General features: G+C 46.8%; 1 protein-coding gene across 1 annotated transcript in view; it reads left to right on the plus strand.

Annotated features, from left to right (window-relative positions):
* Nucleotides 1-1,039: 1,039 nt before the first annotated feature.
* Nucleotides 1,040-25,063, plus strand: part of LOC123989561 (methyl-CpG-binding domain protein 2-like) — a 104,757-nt gene continuing 80,733 nt past the window's right edge. Inside the window, exon 1 of the mRNA XM_046290675.1 lies at nucleotides 1,040-1,524. Within this exon, the coding sequence (XP_046146631.1) occupies nucleotides 1,406-1,524 (119 nt within the window). The 5' untranslated portion in view covers nucleotides 1,040-1,405. The remainder of the gene's footprint in view (nucleotides 1,525-25,063) is intronic.

The raw sequence follows: 25,063 nt of genomic DNA on the forward strand, positions 1-25,063 counted from the left end.
GCTAGGAACAGTTCAGTGGAGGCTGGTGGGAGAAGCTACAGGAGGACAGGCTCAATGTATCGGCTTGAATGGAATCAATGGATACTGTTCTATTGATGTGATTCCAGCCACTATAATCTGCCATCCTCCTATAGCTCCTCGTACCAGCCTCATCTGGTTAAGTGAAATAAATAATTATAGCAAGTACCTAGGAGCCACATGGTTGAAGTTATCTTTACAATCAGCCCAAAATCTGCTAATTTCAAAAAGATTAATTTCTGTGAAACTAAATCTTACTTGTGGATTTTGAACATCAACAAAAAAAATCTAAAATCAAGATGTGTCCATTTGTTTGTCTACATGGCCCTTTAAAAACAATGCAGATATTGCAGCAGTTTGAATAACACATCCGATTATCACTTCGGATTTCGATCGGTTGGTTTTTATTATAGCTAATAAATAAGCAAATCATCGATGGATCACAAAATGTCTTTCCGTCTGTCTGCCCCCATGCAAGCCGATCGGCGTCCGCGTCATCACATTCTCTTATCTGATTGGTGGAAAAAGCGGTCCTTCTGACTTTGCGGCTGTGTTAAGTAGTGACGACCGAACTACGTCTTTTGGGCCTTGATGAGGAAAGCCAATGATAATTACAAGCCCATAACATTCGAATTAAATATTGTTTTTATTACATTGTTCGTATTTTAGGAACGAATGGTATTTTCTATGTAATTGTTACATCACAGCCATGGCTATAAGGGCTTCAGCTTTTTTCAAAGTTAACGTCAAAAAAATGAGATTTTGTTTAGATTTTGTTTTTCAGCTATCCCTAACCCTTTTCCTAACCTTAAACTTAATTCTCCATAACCTACTTCCGCAAATTTTCCATAACCTACTTCGCAAATTCTCCTAAAAAAAAACCCTGACAAAAAAGCAGTATAACATCTCGTCAAAACCACGCCATTAGTTACCGCCTTTAGGGGAGGGGCGGTGTAACCGAGAAGTGACGTGGGAGTGTTCAGTGGAGGCGGGGCGTTGCTCTGAGAACGGTTGCCAAGCGCCGGGTCACTGTGTGGGAAGTGCTGAGATATCTGAACGTCACTTGCCACCGCCGCCGCCTTTGGCCAAAGGAGATCTGCAACTACTGGCGGGTCACTCGCATTTTGGGATAGTTGAAGATCGAATTAGGAAACCTGTCAACAACAACAACAACCAAGGATTCATTATATATATATCTATCTATCCACTAGACAGGATACAATAGCGGAAATAAAAGTTTTCCGCTCCGGTTTAGTGCTTAGTTCAAAACGGCTTTACTTTTAGGTCGTCAAGTCAGGTGTATTTTCTTAAACAACACGTTGTTTAAACGTATTTCTTTGACCGAGTTGATTACAGCGATTGATGTGATTCCCAATTGTAAAACTAAATGGTTATGGAGAAGAAGAAGAGGATGGATTGTCCCTCTCTGCCACCGGGCTGGAAGAAAGAGGAAGTGATCCGGAAGTCAGGACTCAGTGCTGGCAAGAGTGACGTCTATTACTACAGGTAATGATCATGTTATTTACTTTGCTTGATAAGTCCACAAGTTATAATAGCTGGTCTGATTTAGCTATCACAACTCGTTTCCAAATTTGGAAATAAATAAATAAAAATAAATAATAATAATAATTGTAGGCGAAAGCTACCTTGAGTTTGGTCATCCACTTACATTGGTTGCCACAATGTTGCTAATGCCAGCAGTGTGAACATTGTATCAATAACTCCCACATGTTACTTTTTGTTTTTCGTATAGACGCCACAAGTTCATATCTAACTGTTTAGACTGTAGACTGGGGGTTTTTATTCACGAAAACTCAGTAGTTATGTCTCATCTTTATTTGGGTCACTTGGAGATTCTTGACCATGTCTTATCATGTGACTGACTGATTGGAAATGCAGTGATCTTGTTTGCAATCTAGGCTGAACTATTGGAACACAGCCCTCTGTTTAAAATACAGTATCTGTGAGTAATTCCTTGGCAATGTAGCCTTCCAGCATTGGTTCTTCTCAAATGGTCTGTGAAAGCCATGGTCTTTTGGAACCACTGGTGTCTAGACATTCAACTCTTCAAAGCTCAATGACAGTGCTGCAGGCCTTCACCTTCCACAGTAACTCATCCAATGACAGTGCTGCAGGCCTTCACCTTCCACAGTAACTCATCCAATGACAGTGCTGCAGGCCTTCACCTTCCACAGTAACTCATCCATTGTTGCTATTACAACTATCATCTAGTCAGACCATTACTCTGTTCCAGCTGTCTGATGGGTACTGTCCGATAGGTACTGTCCGATAGGTACTGTCTGATGGGTACTGTCTGACGGGTACTGTCTGACGGGTACTGTCTGACGGGTACTGTCTGACGGGTACTGTCTGATGGGTACTGTCTGATGGGTACTGTCTGATGGGTACTGTCTGATAGGTACTGTCTGACGGGTACTGTCTGATGTATTAGAGATTTTAATCAACTTTATCTTGTCCATACTTCCACAATTTCCGACTTGGGAGACAACCAGTGTTTTCTAGTTGCAGGGGGTTTGTTTTTAATCTAGATAATACGCCATTATTAAATTTAAATACATGTTCTGCTCCATGAACACAACAATGTGTACGCCGCTATCTTGTCTATTTTGACATATTTTGGGGTGGGTGTCCCAAGTGTCGCCTGTCATGATGCCGCTCAACCTTTCTCGAACAACGAGGGAAGATTTGAAATAGACACGATGACGGCGTAGACATTGTTGTATTACTTCACGGAGCAAAACAATTATATTTAACAACTTAAAAGAGTTTTCTAGATTCAGACAAACCCCCTGCAACTAGATACGGACGTTTAGAAAACACTGGTTATCTTCCAGGTCGGGAATTGAGGAACCGTGGACAAGTTAAGGTTAGTTAAATTCTGTCATACACCAAACAGTACTGATCTTTTTAAAATTTTTATTTCACCTTTATTTAACCAGGTAGGCTAGTTGAGAACAAGTTCTCATTTGCAACTGCGACCTGGCCAAGATAAAGCATAGCAGTGTGAACAGACAACACAGAGTTACACATGGAATAAACAATTAACAAGTCAATAACACAGTAGAAAAAATGGGCAGTCTATATACAATGTGTGCAAAAGGCATGAGGAGGTAGGCGAATAATACAATTTTGCAGATTAACACTGGAGTGATAAATGATCAGATGGTCATGTACAGGTAGAGATATTGGTGTGCAAAAGAGCAGAAAAGTAAATAAATAAAAACAGTATAAAAACAGTATTGGAATGAGGTAGGTGAAAATGGGTGGGCTATTTTCCTATAGACTATGTACAGCTGCAGCGATCGGTTAGCTGCTCGGATAGCTGATGTTTGAAGTTGGTGAGGGAGATAAAAGTCTCCAACTTCAGCGATTTTTGCAATTCGTTCCAGTCACAGGCAGCAGAGTACTGGAACGAAAGGCGGCCAAATGAGGTGTTGGCTTTAGGGATGATCAGTGAGATACACCTGCTGGAGCGCGTGCTACCGATGGGTGTTGCCATCGTGACCAGTGAACTGAGATAAGGCGGAGCTTTACCTAGCATGGACTTATAGATGACCTGGAGCCAGTGGGTCTGGCGACGAATATGTAGTGAGGGCCAGCCGACTAGAGCATACAAGTCGCAGTGGTGGGTGGTATAAGGTGCTTTAGTGACAAAACGGATGGCACTGTGATAGACTGCATCCAGTTTGCTGAGTAGAGTGTTGGAAGCCATTTTGTAGATGACATCGCCGAAGTCGAGGATCGGTAGGATAGTCAGTTTTACTAGGGTAAGCTTGGCAGCGTGAGTGAAGGAGGCTTTGTTGCGGAATAGAAAGCCGACTCTTGATTTGATTTTCGATTTCATTTGTATTTGTGTGTATTATGGATCGCCATTCCTGGGGTCCAGCTAAATTAACGGCAGTTTTGCATTTTTTAAAAACATTATAATATATTCATAACAGATTTCACAACATATTCAGTGTGTGCCCTCAGGCCCCTACTCCACCACTACCACATATCTACAACACAAAAATCCATGTGTGCATGTGTGTATAGTTCATATGTCATTGTACGTTTATTTTCATGTGTCTGTGACTATGTGTGTGTCTCTTCACAGTCCCTGCTGTTCCATAAGGTGTCTTTTTATCTGTTTCAAAGAACATCTGATTCTACTGCTGCATCAGTTACCTGATGTGGAATAGAGTTCCATGTAGTCATGGCTCTATGTAGTACTGTGGAATAGAGTTCCATGTAGTCATGGCTCTATGTAGTACTGTGGAATAGAGTTCCATAGTCATGTCTATGTCAATGGCTTCCATGTAGTATGGCTGTAGTAGAATAGAGTTCCATGTTGTCATGGCTCTATGTGGAGTACTGTGGAATAGAGTGGAATCCATTCCATGTAGTCATGGCTCTATGTAGTACTGTGGAATAGTAGTCATGGCTCTATGTAGTACTGTGGAATGGTTCCATGTAGTCATGGCTCTAGTACTGTGGAATAGAGTTCCATGTTGTCATGGCTCTATGTAGTACTGTGGAATAGAGTTCCATGTTGTCATTGCTCTATGTAGTACTGTGGAATAGAGTTCCATGTAGTCATGGCTCTATGTAGTACTGTGGAATAGAGTTCCATGTTGTCATGGCTTTATGTAGTACTGTGGAATAGAGTTCCATGTAGTCATGGCTCTATGTAGTACTGTGGAATAGAGTTCCATGTAGTCATGGCTCTATGTAGTACTGTGGAATAGAGTTCCATGTAGTCATGGCTCTATGTAGTACTGGGGAATAGAATTCTATGTAGTCATGGCTCTATGTAGTACTGTGGAATAGAGTTCCATGTAGTCATGGCTCTATGTAGTACTGTGGAATAGAGTTCCATGTAGTCATGGCTCTATGTAGTACTGTGGAATAGAGTTCCATGTAGTCATGGCTCTATGTAGTACTGTGGAATAGAGTTCCATGTAGTCATGGCTCTATGTAGTACTGTGGAATAGAGTTCCATGTAGTCATGGCTCTATGTAGTACTGTGCACCTCCCATAGTCTGTTCTGGACTTGGGGCCTGTGAAGAGACCTCTTGTGGCATGTCTTGTGGGGTATGCATGGGTGTCTGAGCTGTGTGCCAGTCGTTCAAACAGACAGCTCAGTGCATTCAACTTGTCAATACCTCTCATAAATACAAGTAGTAATAAAGTCAATCTCTCCTCCACTTTGAGCCAGGAGAGATTGACATGCATATGATGAATATTAGCTCTCTGTGTACATCCAAGGGCCAGCCGTGCTGCCCTGTTCTGAACCAGCCGTGCTGCCCTGTTCTGAACCAGCCGTGCTGCCCTGTTCTGAGCCAGCCGTGCTGCCCTGTTCTGAACCAGCCGTGCTGCCCTGTTCTGAACCAGCCGTGCTGCCCTGTTCTGAACCAGCCGTGCTGCCCTGTTCTGAACCAGCCGTGCTGCCCTGTTCTGAACCAGCCGTGCTGCTCTGTTCTGAATCAATTGTAGTTTTCCTAAGTCCCTCTTTGTGGCACCTGACCACACGACTGAACAGTAGTCCAGGTGAGACAAAACTAGGGCCTGTAGGATCTGCCTTGTTGATAGTGATGTTAAGAAGGTAGAAACTAGGGCCTGTAGGACCTGCCTTGTTGATAGTGATGTTAAGAAGGTAGAAACTAGGGCCTGTAGGACCTGCCTTGTTGATAGTGTTGTAAAGAAGGTAGAAACTAGGGCCTGTAGGACCTGCCTTGTTGATAGTGTTGTTAAGAAGGTAGAAACTAGGGCCTGTAGGACCTGCCTTGTTGATAGTGTTGTTAAGAAGTTAGAAACTAGGGCCTGTAGGACCTGCCTTGTTGATAGTGTTGTTAAGAAGGTAGAAACTAGGGCCTGTAGGACCTGCCTTGTTGATAGTGCTGTTAAGAAGGTAGAAACTAGGGCCTGTAGGACCTGCCTTGTTGATAGTGTTGTAAAGAAGGTAGAAACTAGGGCCTGTAGGACCTGCCTTGTTTGTAGTGCTGTTAAGAAGGTAGAAACTAGGGCCTGTAGGACCTGCCTTGTTGACTGACAGTGCTGTTGTTAAGAAGGTGGAGCAGCGCCTTATAGACATACTTCTCGCCATCTTAGCTACTGTTGTATCAATATGTTTTGACCATGACAGTTTACAATTTTTTAATTATTTTATTTCACCTTTATTTAAACAGGTAGGCTAGTTGAGAACACCTTTATTTAACCAGGTAGGCTAGTTGAGAACACCTTTATTTAACCAGGTAGGCTAGTTGAGAACACCTTTATTTAACCAGGTAGGCTAGTTGAGAACACCTTTATTTAACCAGGTAGGCTAGTTGAGAACACCTTTATTTAACCAGGTAGGCTAGTTGAGAACACCTTTATTTAACCAGGTAGGCTAGTTGAGAACACCTTTATTTAACCAGGTAGGCTAGTTGAGAACAAGTTCTCATTTGCAACTGCGACCTGGCCAAGATCACAATCCAGGGTTACTCCAAGCAGTTTAGTCATCTCAACATGCTCAATTTCCACTTTATTTATTACAATATTTAGTTTCGGTTCAGGGCTTAGTGAATAATTTGTTCCAAATACAATTCTTTTAGTTTTTAAATTATTTAGCACTAATTTATTCCTTGCCACCCATACTGAAACTGACTGCAGCTCTTTAAGTGTTGCAGTCATTTCAGTCGCTGTAGTAGCTGACGTGTACAGTGTTGAGTCATCAGCATACATAGACACACTTTATTCAAAGCCAGTGGCCTGTCATTAGTAAAGATTGAAAACAGTAAGCGGCATTGGGAGCTGCCTTGGGGAATTCCTGATTCAAGCATGTCATTGTCGTTAGTAAAGATTGGTCAAAGTTAGGGGCCTAGCCAGCTGCCTTGGGGAATTCCTGATTCAAGCATGTCATTGTCGTTAGTAAAGATTGGTCAAAGTTAGGGGCCTAGACAGCTGCCTTGGGGAATTCCTGATTCTTCCTGGATTATGTTGGAGAGGCTTCCATTAAAGAACACGGACACCTTCTGTGTTCTGTTAGACCGGTAACTCTTTATCCACATTATAGCAGGAGGTGTAAAGCCTTAACACCCTCTGTGTTCTGTTAGACCGGTAACTCTTTATCCACAATATAGCAGGAGGTGTAAAGCCATAACACATATGTTATTCCATCAGCATACTATGATCAATAATGTCAGAAGCTGCATCAATTTCTCTCAGCCAATCAGTGATTTGTGTAAGTGCTGTGCTTGTTGAATGTCCTTCCCTATAAGCATGCTGAAAGTCTGTTATTATTATTTGTTTTTACTGTAAAATAGCATTGTATCTGGTCAAACACAATTTTTTTCCAAAAGTTTCCAAAGGGTCGGTAACAGACTTTATTATCCTTAGGTAGGGGAATAGCTTTTGCTTCCCTCCAGGCCTGAGGGCACACACTTTCTAGTAGGCTTAGATTGAAGATATGGCAAATTAGGAGTGGCAATATCGTCCTCAATTACCCTCAGTACTTGTCCATCCAAGTTGTCAGACCCCGGTACTAATGGGTTTTATGGAAAATTTCAGAAGGACCATGCTGAAGGCTACATTGCTAAGGACTCACACACACTGTACTTTAGAGGGCTGAGTTCCAAGTCAGGAATTGAGAATGGTTGGTAATTCTCTGTTGCTATACCAACCAGTAGCAAACCTGTAACAGCTAACGGAGCATCGCATTAGCCTGTTACCATCTGCTAGTTACATCTATTGGTGATCCAATGCAGGTTCCTCAATTCCAACTTGTTGCGGACTGTATATGTGTCGGTGTATGTTTGTGTGCGTTTGAGAGGAGTCCAGATTCAAACAAATCGATACTATGAAAGTTAGCAACATTTGTGTGTTCTTGTAATCAATGTGTTTTCCTTCCACATTTTGTTCCAGGTAACATCTGTAATCATCAGAGCATAGACAATTTCCAACATGCTAGGCCATGCATGCTTCCCTCATCCCCCTCCTCAGTTCAGTGTTTTTGAAAGCAAAGCCCTCTGGGCTCGGCTAGCGCCTCTGCAGTGTGACTACGGCTGCTTTGCCTCCTGGGAACAATAGGCCAATGAGCCTGTCTGTGTATGTTCTCTACACCCAAGCCCCTCCCTATCTCCACTTGGTGAAAAACATGCCTCATTCGTATTTAAATGGTGTGATCCCAGCAGCATGTGATGAGTGTGTGCCGTGTATTGGTGGGGAGCTGTGTAGCGTAGATCTGTGTGGTGAAAGCGTGTGAGGCCTGTGTGATTATCTGTGAGTAAGGGCAACCGATGGTCTGAGGTGAGGCCTTGTGTGTAGTTTGTTGTGTACTTGTTAGCATTTACCTGGCATCCGCTATGAGAATTCCTTAGTACTCGTTAGCATTTACCTAGCATCCTCTATTAGAATTCCTTAGTACTTGTTAGCTTTTACCTAGCATATGCTATAAGAATTCCTTAGTACTTGTTAGCATTCTGGTAAACGGTAATACTGTAATATTCCGGAATGGCACAGGCAGGATATGGAAATCTGCATACCGCCCAACCCTGATTTACAGGTACAAACATCCTCACCCACTGAGCACCAGACATCCACGAACCTTGAAAAGTAGTCCACATTTGGTCAGTGGGCAGATTTTAAACCAATCATAGATGTCTGATTCAGAAGTTTGGACAGTAAAGTACACTAGAGTAGAGTAGAGTATAATGTAATGTGCTCTGCTGTACTGTGATGTCCACGTTTTCAAAAGTTTGGACGTTTTTTGGCCTTCAGGTCCAGAAATGTACTTTCTGACCACATCAACAATGTATAGAAATGTTTCATTAAAATCATAAAGGGGTGTGGTCAAAAAAGTTATTAAAATCAAACCCGTTTTTAGCATCCTGTACTGGGCTCGATTCTCCAGAAGGCTAAGTTCATCGTTAGGAGGAGGAGCATCGTTAAATCTCAGAGCGGTTTCCTCAAAACCATCGTTATTAGCATTGCACTTGTTAGCTTTTACCTAGCATCTGCTATAAGAATTCCTTAGTACTTGGTATCTAACGACCCTGCCTCAGATCAGTCGTAGAACAGCTAAGTTCATTGTTAAATGCTCCCCCACCCCCCCCCCCCCCACTTCACTTTATACACAGATCTCCACTAAACTTAGAATCACATGGTTTATCCGTCTCTGAGACTGGTTATCACCGATCATTTTCAAAACAAATTTGACTACAAATAACAAACAAAAAAAATGCCAATGTCTTTGCAATTGATACAAACAACGAATGTATAAAAAGATGTTTCAAATGAAAACCCGAGACGACTGCATTCAAATATAAACAGTTGAGTATAGGCCTATTTCAATCATATGGAGTTATGTTTAATATATTTAATGATGTGTTTGTAGCCTAACCTGCACAAGGATCTGCCAAATCTGTGATTTTTAGTGCATTTTGTTGTATTGGGTGTTAGAATAAGTCTGTAGGTGGTAATATCTCTCTAGGAGCTGATTTGTCAGTATTGTGAAGCTAAGATTTGAACGGAGAAACCTGATCGAAGATCAGCACGGAATTCCCATCCTATCAGTATCGACTCAAGCTCCAACGACGCACTTAGCGACTTTTCTCTCTGCGTTGTTACATCTTCGGCTGTTGTAAGACGCATTGTTGAAAACACTCGTAAGTCATAAGTTCTATCGGAAACCAGGTCCTGGCCCGGTCTGAGTTTTGACCATTCTCGTGGTGAGAGAGCAGCCAAAAAAAACAGGGGCCACGGACGTACAGATTATTTAATGCCACACAGCACCTATTGGTTGGTATGCAAACTAAGCAGATGCTATTGATCCCAGCAGTGTTGGCTCTTTTCTCTGCACATTTCATGTAATTGTCGTGACACTCCTAAATTAAACTCTTCTTAACAGTTTTATGAATCCCATAACTAGCCTACGGACGTTGTTGCACTCGTTATGGTCTAGGGGTCCCGACTCGTTATGTTATTTATTTATCTCTTATTTTACCAGGTAAGTTGACTGAGAACACGTTCTCATTTACAGCAACGACCTGGGGAATAGTTACAGGGGAGAGATGAGCCAATTGTTAACTGGGGATTATCAGGTGACTGTGATGGCTTGAGGGACAGCTTGGGAATTTAGCCAGGACACCAGGGTTAACACCCCTATTCTTACAATAAGTGCCATGGAATCTTTAATGACCTCAGAGAGACAGGACACCCGTTTAACGTCCCCCTACACAAGGCAGTGCCCAGGTGGCATTGGGATATTTTTTTAGACCAGAGGAAAGAGTGCCTCCTACTGGCCCTCCAACACCACTTCCAGCAGTATCTGGTCTCCCATCCAGGAACTGACCACAACCAACCCTGCTTAGCTTCAGAAGCAAGCCTGCAGTGGGATGCAGGGTGGTATGCTGCTGGCCTTGTAGCCATGCATGAATATGGTCTGTAACCTGACTCATTATGTCTAGGGGTCCTAGCTACATGGTCTGTAACCTGACTGTCTAGGGTCCTAGCTACATGGTCTGTAACCTGACTGTCTAGGGGTCCTAGCTACATGGTCTATAACCTGACTCATGACTCCAGGGGTCCTAGCTACATGGTCTGTAACCTGACTGTCTAGGGGTCCTAGGTACATGGTCTGTAACCTGACTGTCTAGGGGTCCTAGTTACATGGTCTGTAACCTGACTGTCTAGGGGTCCTAGTTACATGGTCTGTAACCTGACTCGTTATGTCTAGGGGTCCTAGCTACATGGTCTGTAACCTGACTGTCTAGGGGTCCTAGTTACATGGTCTGGAACCTGACTGTCTAGGGGTCCTAGCTACATGGTCTGTAACCTGACTGTCTAGGGGTCCTAGCTACATGGTCTGTAACCTGACTGTCTAGGGGTCCTAGCTACATGGTCTGTATTCAGACTCATTATGTCTAGGGGTCCTAGCTACTTGGTCTGTAACCTGACTCCTTATGTCTAGGGGTCCTAGCTACATGGTCTGTAACCTGACTGTCTAGGGGTCCTAGTTACATGGTCTGTAACCTGACTGTCTAGGGGTCCTAGTTACATGGTCTGTAACCTGACTGTCTAGGGGTCCTAGCTACATGGTCTGTAACCTGACTCCTTATGTCTAGGGGTCCTAGCTACTTGGTCTGTAACCTGACTCCTTATGTCTAGGGGTCCTAGCTACATGGTCTGTAACCTGACTGTCTAGGGGTCCTAGTTACATGGTCTGTAACCTGACTCCTTATGTCTAGGGGTCCTAGCTACATGGTCTGTAACCTGACTGTCTAGGGGTCCTAGCTACATGGTCTGTAACCTGACTGTCTAGGGGTCCTAGTTACATGGTCTGTAACCTGACTCCTTATGTACATTTAGGGGTTTACATTTAAGCTTTACAGGTCTGTAACCTGACTCCTTATGTCTAGGGGTCCTAGCTACATGGTCTGTAACCTGACTGTCTAGGGGTCCTAGTTACATGGTCTGTAACCTGACTGTCTAGGGGTCCTAGCTACATGGTCTGTAACCTGACTGTCTAGGGGTCCTAGCTACATGGTCTGTAACCTCACTGTCTAGGGGTCCTAGCTACATGGTCTGTAACCTGACTGTCTAGGGGTCCTAGTTACATGGTCTGTAACCTGACTGTCTAGGGGTCCTAGCTACATGGTCTGTATTCAGACTCATTATGTCTAGGGGTCCTAGCTACATGGTCTGTAACCTGACTCGTTATGTCTAGGGTCCTAGTCCAAGCTACATGGTCTGTAAACTAAATTAATGTGTGCATTTAGGGGAAATCCGTTTGAAGACGGTGTGGGATGGTCTGTAACCTGACTGTCTAGGGGTCCTAGTTACATGGTCTGTAACCTGACTGTCTAGGGGTCCTAGCTCTGGTCTGTAACCTGACTGATTGGGGTCCTAGCTACATGGTCTGTGATGTGTTCAGTCGATGAGGAAACTAGAACAAGGTCAAAAAGTAACCTGACAGACATGGGTCCTAAACTAAAGATCTGTAAACTGAACTAAAGGCCTCATGGTCTGTAACCTGACTGTCTCGGTGTCCTAGCTCTGGTCTGTAACCTGACTGTCTAGGGCAGCACCTGGACAAGGTTTCTGTAACCTGACTGTCTGGGTGTCCTAGCTACATGGTCTGTAACCTAACTAAGAACTAGGGGTCCCCATAGCAGAATATCTGTAACCTGACTGTCTAGGGGTCCCCTTGTTACATGGTCTGTAACCTGACTGTCTAGGGGTCCTAGTTACATGGTCTGTAACCTGACTGTCATTGGGGTCCTAGTTACATGGTCTGTAACCTGACTCGTTATGTCTAGGGGTCCTAGCTACATGGTCTGTAACCTGACTGTCTAGGGGTCCTAGTTACATGGTCTGGAACCTGACTGTCTAGGGGTCCTAGCTACATGGTCTGTAACTTCAGACTCATTATGTCTAGGGGTCCTAGCTGCATGGTCTGTAACCTGACTCAAAGTGTCTTGGGGTCCTAGCTCAAACTGATCTGTAACCACTCCTTACTGTCTAGGGGTCCTCTTGTTCTGTAAACTGACTGTCTTAGATCCTAGTTACATGGTCTGTAAACTGATCTTAGATCTAGGGGTCCTCTCAAACTGGTCTGATCACCTGACTCCTTATGTCTAGGGGTCCTAGCTCAATGGTCTGTAACCTGACTGTCTAGGGGTCCTCTTACATGATCTGTAACCTGACTGTCTAGGGGTCCTCTTACATGGTCTGTAACCTGATCTCTAGGGTCCATACTGACATGGTCTGTAACCTGACTGTCTAGGGGTCCAGTGAGCTACATGGTCTGTAACCTGACTCTCTGTGTCTGTCTGGGGTCCTAGCTCATGGTCTGTAACCTGACTGTCTAGGGGTCCTAGCTACATGGTCTGTAACCTGACTGTCTAGGGTCCTCTACATGGTCTGTAACCTGTCTCTCTCTGTCTATGTCTAGGGGTCCTAGCTACTGGTCTGTAACCTGACTGTCTCCCGGTCCTAGCTCTGGTCTGTAACCTGACTGTCTAGGGGTCCTAGTTACATGGTCTGTAACCTGACTGTCTCTCTGTCCTAGCTGTCATGGTCTGTAACCTCTGTCTAGGGGTCCTGTTACATGGTCTGTAACCTGACTGTCTGGGGTCCTCTCTCATGGTCTGTAACCTGACTGTCTGGGGTCCTAGCTCTGGTCTGTAACCTGACTGTCTAGGGGTCCTAGCTACATGGTCTGTAACCTGACTGTCTAGGGGTCCTAGTTACATGGTCTGTAACCGGACTGTCTCTCTCCTAGTTACATGGTCTGTAACCTGACTCTGTCTATGTCTAGGGGTCCTAGCTACATGGTCTGTAACCTGACTGTCTAGGGGTCCTAGTTACATGGTCTGGAACCTGACTGTCTAGGGGTCCTAGCTACATGGTCTGTAACCTGACTGTCTAGGGGTCCTAGCTACATGGTCTGTAACCTGACTTTATGTCTAGGGGTCCTAGCTACTTGGTCTGTAACCTGACTCTTATGTCTAGGGGTCCTAGCCTAGTGGTCTGTAACCTGACTGTCTAGGGGTCCTAGTTACATGGTCTGTAACCTGACTGTCTAGGGGTCCTAGCTACATGGTCTGTAACCTGACTCCTTATGTCTAGGGGTCCTAGCTAGGGATGGTCTGTAACCTGACTGTCTAGGGGTCCTAGTTACATGGTCTGTAACCTGACTGTCTAGGGGTCCTAGTTACAGGTCTGTAACCTGACTGTCTAGGGGTCCTAGCTACATGGTCTGTAACCTGACTGTCTAGGGGTCCTAGCTACATGGTCTGTAACCTGACTCGTTATGTCTAGGGGTCCTAGCTACATGGTCTGTAACCTGACTGTCTAGGGGTCCTAGCTACATGGTCTGTAACCTGACTGTCTAGGGGTCCTAGGCTACATGGTCTGTAACCTGACTGTCTAGGGTCCTAGTTACATGGTCTGTAACCTGACTGTCTAGGTGTCCTAGCTTACATGGTCTGTAACCTGACTGTCTAGGGGTCCTAGTTACATGGTCTGTAACCTGACTGTCTAGGGTCCTAGCTACATGGTCTGTAACCTGACTGTCTAGGGGTCCTAGTTACCGGAAGGTCTGTAACCTGACTGTCTAGGGGTCCTAGACAGATCTGGTCTGTAACCTGAACTGGCAGGGGTCCTAGCTACATGGTCTGTAACCTGACTGTCTAGGGGTCCTAGCTACATGGTCTGTAACCTGACTGTCTAGGGGTCCTAGTTACATGGTCTGTAAAATGACTCGGATGTCTAGGGGTCCTAGCTAAATGGTCTGTATTCAGACTCATTATGTCTAGGGGTCCTAGTTACATGGTCTGTAACCTGACTGTCTAGGGGTCCTAGTTACATGGTCTGTAACCTGACTGTCTAGGGGTCCTAGCTACATGGTCTGTAACCTGACTCGTTATGTCTAGGGTCCTAGTCCAAGCTACATGGTCTGTAACCTGACTCGTTATGTCTAGGGTCCTAGTCCAAGCTACATGGTCTGTAAACTAAATTAATGTGTGCATTTATGTAGGAAATCAGCGTTTGAAGACGGTGTGGGATGTTCCCAGGAGACAGCAACTTACTGAGTTCAGGGTCAGCTCTGTCTTGACCTCCTGATTGGCCAGTACAAGCGGTTTATGATGTGTTCAGACGATGAGGAAACAAGAACATGTACAAAAAGGAAGCCACACAGACATGCCTAAACTAAAGATTGAAAACTAAACTAAAGGCCTCATGGCCACCAAACCGACCAGCAGCCTCACAGCTCTGCCAGCTGGGACGCTGACTGACCGTCACCCTAATTGGCAGCACCTGGACAAGGTTTCTGCTGCCCCTTGGGGGTGGAGTCTGGAAGTCATTACGGCCACAGCAGAGAGAGTCATTACGGCCACAGCAGAGAGAGTCATTACGGCCACAGCAGAGAGAGTCATTACGGCCACAGCAGAGAGAGTCATTACGGCCACAGCAGAGCGAGTCATTACGGCCACAGCAGAGCGAGTCATTACGGCCACAGCAGAGAGAGTCATTACGGCCACAGCAGAGAGAGTTATCACGGCCACAGCAGAGAGAGTTATCACGGCCACAGCAGAGAGAGTTATCACGGCCACAGCAGAGAGAGTCATTACGGCCACAGCAGAGAGAGTCATTACAGCCACAGCAGAGAGAGTTATCACGGCCACGTAGAAGAGACAGCTCTGTTTGCCATTGTGAAAAGCAGCTGTGTGGTGACTGAAGTGAAGGGTTAACTGTCTTAGCGAGCGCTGGCTGGGTTCAGGGTTTGTTCACTGTACTGCATGCAGCTCAGAGCCACTGTGCACCCACACGCTATGCTAAGCTACTGACCTACATGTCACTCTCTGTCTGTTCTAGCTAGGCTGTCTGTCTGTTCTAGCTAGGTTGTCTGTCTGTCTGTCTGTTCTAGCTAGGCTGTCTGTCTGTTCTAGCTAGGTTGTCTGTCTGTCTGTCTGTTCTAGCTAGGCTGTCTGTCTGTTCTAGCTAGGTTGTCTGTCTGTCTGTCTGTCTAGCTAGGCTGTCTGTCTGTTCTGTCTGTTGTCTGTCTGTCTGTCTGTTCTGCTGTCTGTCTGTCTGTTCTGTCTGTCTGTCTGTCTGTCTGTCTGTCTGTCTGTCTGTCTGTCTGTCTGTCTGTCTGTCTGTCTGTCTGTTCTAGCTAGGCTGCCTGTCTGTTCTAGCTAGGTTGTCTGTCTGTCTGTCTGTCTGTCTGTCTGTCTGTCTGTCTGTCTGTCTGTCTGTCTGTCTGTCTGTCTGTCTGTCTGTCTGTCTGTCTGTCTGTCTGTCTGTCTGTCTGTCTGTCTGTCTGTCTGTCTGTCTATTCTAACTAGGCGATGTCTGTGTTCTAAATGGCACCAACGAAAGTCATCAAAACCCCCACCCACCCAAGCCATAGACACCCACCCAAGCCATAGACACCCACCCAAGCCATAGACACCCACCCAAGCCATAGACACCCACCCAAGCCATAGACACCCACCCAAGCCATAGACACCCACCCAAGCCATAGACAATTGTCTCTGCTGCCATATGGCAAGAGTTACCGGTGCATCATGTCTGACACCAACAGGCTCAGGAACAGTTTCTATTTCCAAGCAATACGACGGATAAATAGCTAACAAAATAGCTATCACTACAGTATCCCTGTCCCCTATACATATCTACCTCCATCACTCCAGTATCCCTGTCCCCTTCCCCCTATACATATCTACCTCCATCACTACAGTATCCCTGTCCCCTTCCCCCTATACATATCTACCTCCATCACTACAGTATCCCTGTCCCCTTCCCCCTATACATATCTACCTCCATCACTCCAGTATCCTTGTCTCCTTCCCCCTATACATATCTACCTCCATCACTCCAGTATCCCTGTCCCCTTCCCCCTATACATATCTACCTCCATCACTCCAGTATCCCTGTCACCTCCCCCTATACATATCTACCTCCATCACTCCAGTATCCCTGTCCCTTCCCCCTATACATATCTACCTCCATCACTCCAGTATCCCTGTCTCCTTCCCTACCTCCATACAGTATCCCTACTCTTCCCCCTATCTACCTCCATCAGTATCCCTGTCCCCTTCCCCCTATACATATCTACCTCCATCACTCCAGTATCCCTGTCTCCTTACCCCTATACATATCTACCTCCATCACTCCAGTATCCCTGTCTCCTATACATATCTACCTCCATCACTCCAGTATCCCTGTCTCCTATACATATCTACCTCCATCACTCCAGTATCCCTGTCCCCCTATACATATCTACCTCCATCACTCCAGTATCCCTGTCCCCTTCCCCCTATACATATCTACCTCCATCACTCCAGTATCCCTGTCCCCCTATACATATCTACCTCCATCACTACAGTATCCCTGTCCCCTTCCCCCTATACATATCTACCTCCATCACTACAGTATCCCTGTCCCCTTCCCCTATACATATCTACCTCCATCACTACAGTATCCCTGTCCCCTTCCCCCTATACATATCTACCTCCATCACTACAGTGTCCCTGTCCCCTTCCCCCTATACATATCTACCTCCATCACTACAGTATCCCTGTCCCCTTCCCCCTATACATATCTGCCTCCATCACTCCAGTATCCCTGTCCCCTTCCCCCTATACATATCTACCTCCATCACTCCAGTATCCCTGTCTCCTTCCCCCTATACATATCTACCTCCATCACTCCAGTATCCCTGTCCCCTTCCTACCTCCATCACATATCTACCCCATCATATCTACCTCCATCACTACAGTATCCCTGTCCCCTTCCCCCTATACATATCTACCTCCATCACTACAGTATCCCTGTCCCCTTCCCCCTATACATATCTACCTCCATCACTACAGTATCCCTGTCCCCTTCCCCCTATACATATCTACCTCCATCACTACAGTGTCCCTGTCCCCTTCCCCCTATACACATCTACCTCCATCACTACAGTATCCCTGTCCCCTTCCCCCTATACATATCTACCTCCATCACTAGTACATATCTACCTCCATCACTCCAGTATCCCTGTCTCCTTCCCCCTATACATATCTACCTCCATCACTCCAGTATCCCTGTCCCTAACCCCTATACATAGAATCACTCCAGTATCCCTGTCACATACATGACCTCCATCACTCCAGTATCCCTGTCCCCTTTATCTACCTCCATCAAAGTATCCCTGTCCCCTGCTATATCTACCTCCATCACTCCAGTATCCCTGTCCCCTATACATATCTACCTCCATCACTCCAGTATCCCTGTCCCCTATACATATCTACCTCCATCACTACAGTATCCCTGTCCCCTTCCCCCTATACATATCTACCTCCATCACTACAGTATCCCTGTCCCCTTCCCCCTATACATATCTACCTCCATCACTACAGTGTCCTTGTCCCCTTCCCCTATACATATCTACCTCCATCACTCCAGTATCCCTGTCCCCTTCCCCCTATACATATCTACCTCCATCACTCCAGTATCCCTGTCCCCTTCCCCCTATACATATCTACCTCCATCACTCCAGTATCCCTGTCCCCTTCCCCCTATACATATCTACCTCCATCACTCCAGTATCCCTGTCCCCTTCCCCCTCTACATATCTACCTCCATCACTCCAGTATCCCTGTCCCCTATACATATCTACCTCCATCACTCCAGTATCCCTGTCCCCTATACATATCTACCTCCATCACAACAGTATCCCTGTCCCCTTACCCCTCTACATATCTACCTCCATCACTCCAGTATCCCTGTCCCCTATACATATCTACCTCCATCACTCCAGTATCCCTGTCTCCTTACCCCTATACATATCTACCTCCATCACTCCAGTATCCCTGTCTCCTATACATATCTACCTCCATCACTCCAGTATCCCTGTCTCCTTCCCCCTATACATATCTACCTCCATCACTCCAGTATCCCTGTCCCCTTCCCCTATACATATCTACCTCCATCACTCCAGTATCCCTGTCATATCTACCTCCATCACTCCAGTATCCCTGTCTCCTATATATCTACCTCCATCCCCATACCCCTACTACCTCCATCCTCCAGTCCCTTCCCCTATACATATCTACCTCCATCACTCCAGTATCCCTGTCCCTTCCCCCTATACATATCTACCTCCATCACTCCAGTATCCCTGTCCCCTATACATATCTACCTCCATCACTCCAGTATCCCCATCTCCCATATACATATCTACCTCCATCACTCCAGTATCCCTGTCCCCTATACATATCTACCTCCATCACTCCAGTATCCCTGTCTCCTATACATATCTACCTCCATCACTACAGTATCCCTGTCCCCTTCCCCCTCTACATATCTACCTCCATCACTCCAGTATCCCTGTCTCCTTCCCCCTATACATATCTACCTCCATCACTACAGTGTCCCTGTCCCCTTCCCCCTATACATATCTACCTCCATCACTCCAGTATCCCTGTCCCCTTCCCCCTATACATATCTACCTCCATCACTCCAGTATCCCTGTCCCCTTCCCCCTATACATATCTACCTCCATCACTACAGTATCCCTGTCTCCTTCCCCCTATACATATCTACCTCCATCACTACAGTATCCCTGTCTCCTTCCCACTATACATATCTACCTCCATCACTACAGTATCCCTGTCTCCTTCCCCCTATACATATCTACCTCCATCACTCCAGTATCCCTGTCCCCTTCCCCCTATACATATCTACCTCCATCACTCCAGTATCCCTGTCCCCTTCCCCCTATACATATCTACCTCCATCACTCCAGTATCCCGGTCCCCTATACATATCTACCTCCATCACTCCAGTATCCCTGTCCCCTATACATATCTACTCCATCACTCCAGTATCCCTGTCCCCTTCCCCCCTATACATATCTACCTCCATCACTCCAGTATCCCTGTCCCTTCCCCCTATACATATCTACCTCCATCACTCCAGTATCCCTGTCTCCTTCCCCCTATACATATCTACCTCCATCACTCCAGTATCCCTGTCCCCTTCCCCCTATACATATCTACCTCCATCACTACAGTATCCCTGTCCCTTCCCCTTCCCTACCTCCATCATACATCCCTGTCCCCTTCCCCCTATCCTACCTCCATCACTCCAGTATCCCTGTCCCCTTCCCCCTATACATATCTACCTCCATCACTCCAGTATCCCTGTTCCCCCATACATATCTACCTCCATCACTACAGTATCCCTGTCCCCTTCCCCCTATACATATCTACCTCCATCACTACAGTATCCCTGTCCCCTTCCCCCTATACATATCTACCTCCATCACTCCAGTATCCCTGTCCCCTTCCCCCTATACATATCTACCTCCATCACTCCAGTATCCCTGTCCCCTTCCCCCTATACATATCTACCTCCATCACTACAGTATCCCTGTCCCCTTCCCCCTATACATATCTACCTCCATCACTCCAGTATCCCTGTCCCCTTCCCCCTATACATATCTACCTCCATCACTCCAGTATCCCTGTCTCCTTCCCCCTATACATATCTACCTCCATCACTCCAGTATCCCTGTCTCCTTCCCCCTATACATATCTACCTCCATCACTCCAGTATCCCTGTCTCCTTCCCCCTATACATATCTACCTCCATCACTACAGTAACCCTGTCCCCTATACATATCTACCTCCATCACTCCAGTATCCCTGTCCCCTTCCCCCTATACATATCTACCTCCATCACTACAGTATCCCTGTCCCCTATACATATCTACCTCCATCACTCCAGTATCCCTGTCCCCTATACATATCTACCTCCATCACTCCAGTATCCCTGTCCCCTTCCCCCTATACATATCTACCTCCATCACTCCAGTATCCCTGTCCCCTATACATATCTACCTCCATCACTCCAGTATCCCTGTCCCCTTCCCCCTATACATATCTACCTCCATCACTACAGTATCCCTGTCCCCTTCCCCCTATACATATCTACCTCCATCACTCCAGTATCCCTGTCCCCTTCCCCTATACATATCTACCTCCATCACTACAGTATCCCTGTCCCCTTCCCCCTATACATATCTACCTCCATCACTCCAGTATCCCTGTCCCCTTCCCCCTATACATATCTACCTCCATCACTACAGTATCCCTGTCTCCTTCCCCCTATACATATCTACCTCCATCACTACAGTAACCCTGTCCCCCCTATACATATCTACCTCCATCACTCCAGTATCCCTGTCCCCTATACATATCTACCTCCATCACTCCAGTATCCCTGTCCCCTATACATATCTACCTCCATCACTCCAGTATCCCTGTCCCCTATACATATCTACCTCCATCACTCCAGTATCCCTGTCCCCTTCCCCCTATACATATCTACCTCCATCACTCCAGTATCCCTGTCCCCTTCCCCCTATACATATCTACCTCCATCACTCCAGTATCCCTGTCCCCTTCCCCCTATACATATCTACCTCCATCACTCCAGTATCCCTGTCCCCTTCCCCACATATCTACCTCCATCACTCCAGTATCCCTGTCCCCTTCCCCCTATACATATCTACCTCCATCACTCCAGTATCCCTGTCCCTTCCCCCTATACATATCTACCTCCATCACTCCAGTATCCCTGTCCCCTTCCCCCTATACATATCTACCTCCATCACTCCAGTATCCCTGTCCCCTATACATATCTACCTCCATCACTCCAGTATCCCTGTCCCCTATACATATCTACCTCCATCACTCCAGTATCCCTGTCCCCTATACATACCTACCTCCATCACTCCAGTATCCCTGTCCCCTATACATATGATATTGTATCGGGGTCGTCACCAACGTGTGCGTGTCTGAGAGAGCAGCGTTCAGAGTCTGCTGCGTCACAGCGTGGGGGAGAGAATATTTCATGATCACCTGGATCTTCATGTCCAGGCCAAGTTTTTACCTCCCTACTGAACACACCTGAGAGAGACGTCTGTCCGCCTGCCTGTCTCTCCGTCCATCTGTCTGTTCCGGGGAGGGGGAGGAGCATGCCATGGGAGAGTGCCCCTTGACCTTCGCTGGCAAGCAAACGCCCCTTCACTACTACCAGCTGCTCTCACAACCACACACACAGCCATCGCCAGACAGACAGGCAGACGGACGCATTGGGAAACTTCATGAAAATCTCTCTCTCTACTCTCAGTTTTGCTTGAGCTTGTGTCTACACCAAGATAGAAGCCATGGGGGAAGCCATGGGGGAAGCCAAGGGGGAAGCCAAGGGGAAGCCATGGGGAAGCCAAGGGGGAAGCCAAGGGGGAAGCCATGGGGGAAGCCAAGGGGAAGCCATGGGGGAAGCCAAGGGGAACTACAGAGACTAGCCTATAAGACACTGCTCCTCTCTCACTCCCACTACCATGGTTCTCTACTCTCTCTCCCTCTACCATGGTTCTCTACTCTCTCTCCCTCTACCATGGTTCTCTACTCTCTCTCCCTCTACCATGGTTCTCTACTCTCTCTCCCTCTACCATGGTTCTCTCTCTCCCCTCTACCATGGTTCTCTTCTCTCTCTCCTCTACCATGGTTCTCTACTCTCTCTCCCTCTACTCTCTACTCTCTCTCCCACTACCATGGTTCTCTACTCTCTCTCCCTCTACCATGGTTCTCTACTCTCTCTCCCTCTACCATGGTTCTCTACTCTCTCTCCCTCTACCATCTCTACTCTCTCTCCCTCTACCATGGTTCTCTACTCTCTCCCTCTCTGGTTCTCTACTCTCTCCCTCTACCATGGTTCTCTACCATGGTTCTCTACTCTCCCTCTACCATGGTTCTCTACTCTCTCTCCCTCTACCATGGTTCTCTACTCTCTCTCCCTCTACCATGGTTCTCTACTCTCTCTCCCTCTACCATGGTTCTCTACTCTCTCTCCCTCTACCATGGTTCTCTACTCTCTCTCCCTCTACCATGGTTCTCCCTCTCTCCATGGTTCTCTACTCTCTCCCCTCTACCATGGTTCTCTACTCTCTCTCCCTCTACCATGGTTCTCTACTCTCTCTCCCTCTACCATGGTTCTCTACTCTCTCTCCCTCTACCATGGTTCTCTACTCTCTCTCCCTCTACCATGGTTCTCTACTCTCTCTCCCTCTACCATGGTTCTCTACTCTCTCTCCCTCTACCATGGTTCTCTACTCTCTCTCCCTCTACCATGGTTCTCTACTCTCTCTCCCTCTACCATGGTTCTCTACTCTCTCTCTCTCTACCATGGTTCTCTACTCTCTCTCCCTCTACCATGGTTCTCTACTCTCTCTCTCCCTCTACCATGGTTCTCTACTCCTCTCTTCCCCTTATTTTCCACGACCACTTTTCTGTGTAACTTTACTGCTGCACATGCAAATTAGCACGAAACATAGCCTACATGTTTACAACGATAGCTGAGCTAACTACGTGGAAACATAGCCTACATGTTTACAACGATAGCTGACATTTTCACAAGCCAGTCTAGAAAGTTGACAGTTGACAGTCTAGAAAGTTGACAGTTGACAGTCTAGAAAGTTGACAGTTGACAGTCTCGAAAGTTGACAGTTGACAGTCTAGAAAGTTGACAGTTGACAGTCTAGAAAGTTGACAGTTGACAGTCTCGAAAGTTGACAGTTGACAGTCTAGAAAGTTGACAGTTGACAGTCTAGAAAGTTGACAGTTGACAGTCTCGAAAGTTGACAGTTGACAGTCTCGAAAGTTGACAGTTGACAGTCTAGAAAGTTGACAGTTGACAGTCTCGAAAGTTGACAGTTGACAGTCTCGAAAGTTGACAGTTGACAGTCTCGAAAGTTGACAGTTGACAGTCTAGAAAGTTGACAGTTGACAGTCTAGAAAGTTGACAGTTGACAGTCTAGAAAGTTGACAGTTGACAGTCTAGAAAGTTGACAGTTGACAGTCTAGAAAGTTGACAGTTGACAGTCTAGAAAGTTGACAGTTGACAGTCTAGAAAGTTGACAGCGTTTGGTATCTTCCTTCATAAGCCTTCTTTCAATGAGTGACTTCACTATTAGTTTCTCTAGTCCTCTCTGCATGAAAAACCACTGTGGAATTCCACACCCTCAAATCCCTCTCACCAGATCTGTGTGGTCGAGCCAGTCAGTCAGAGTGGGCTGGGTTGTGTTTGTCTCGGTTCTCTCTGAAAAGACGTTGTGTTTGTGTGTGTGTGTGTGTGTGTGTCTCTGGTTCGGCTTTGACTCATCGCTGAGTCATGTAGCGGCCTAGCTCCTAGTCACCTACCCACTCGCTCCTGAGACGCTTCAAGGTCTCACACACACACACACACACACACACACACACACACACACACACACACACACACACACACACACACACACACACACACACACACACACACACACACACACACACACACACACACACACACACACACACACACACACACACACACACACACATCTGTGTCCTTCCGACCGCCGGTCACAGATCGATGTGCATAGCGATGAGTCACAGAGCTGGGCCCTCGCCTCGTCTGAGTTCGGCTGAGGTGGAGACTGAGCTAAACGGAGAAGTAGTGGTGGTCAGACAATCTCTCTGGTTGTTTTCAACGGGCGTTCAGTTAAGTGAGGGTCTGAGTCACACAACGTCACGGTTTTATGCTTTGAACACACAGCGATGATGAACGGCTGAAAGCAGCCCTCTGTAGAATCGTCAGAATACAAAATAGAAAATGTCAGCCGATATTCTAGTCAGAGGCTCTTGTTTCCTGGTTCAAGATGCCTGGTTCAGAGACTACAGCGACCATCTCTGTGTTGTCTACTGTGTGTTGTCTACTGTGTGTTGTCTACTGTGTGTTGTCTACTGTGTGAGCCAGCTGTTTAAACGGACCCTATTGTAGGCCTTGGTCTGAAGAGGAAATGCTATTTTCTAATTGACCAACCTGCCCGGGTTAAGGATGTGATCACATCCATTCTCTCTCTCTCTCAGCACTGACTGAGTTTATCCTCAGGAAAACAACCTCAGACATCCAGGTCACCCTGGCCATCCGTCCAGTCACCCTGGCCATCCGTCCAGTCACCCTGGCTACCCGTCCAGTCACCCTGGCCATCCGTCCAGTCACCCTGGCCATCCGTCCAGTCACCCTGGCCACCCGTCCAGTCACCCTGGCCACCCGTCCAGTCACCATGGCCATCTGTCCAGTCACCCTGGCCATCCGTCCAGTCACCCTGGCCATCCGTCCAGTCACCCTGGCCACCCGTCCAGTCACCCTGGCCACCCGTCCAGTCACCCTGGCCATCCGTCCAGTCACCCTGGCCATCCGTCCAGTCACCCTGGCCACCCGTCCAGTCACCCTGGCCACCCTTCCAGTCACCCTGGCCACCCGTCCAGTCACCCTGGCCACCCGTCCAGTCACCCTGGCCATCCGTCCAGTCACCCTGGCCATCTGTCCAGTCACCCTGGCCACCCGTCCAGTCACCCTAGCCATCTGGCCACCCGTCCAGTCACCCTGGCCACCCGTCCAGTCACCCTGGCCATCCGTCCAGTCACCCTGGCCACCTGGCCATCCGTCCAGTCACCCTGGCCAC

This window comes from Oncorhynchus gorbuscha, linkage group LG11, assembly GCF_021184085.1.
Source record: "Oncorhynchus gorbuscha isolate QuinsamMale2020 ecotype Even-year linkage group LG11, OgorEven_v1.0, whole genome shotgun sequence".
NCBI classification, from domain to species: domain Eukaryota; kingdom Metazoa; phylum Chordata; class Actinopteri; order Salmoniformes; family Salmonidae; genus Oncorhynchus; species Oncorhynchus gorbuscha.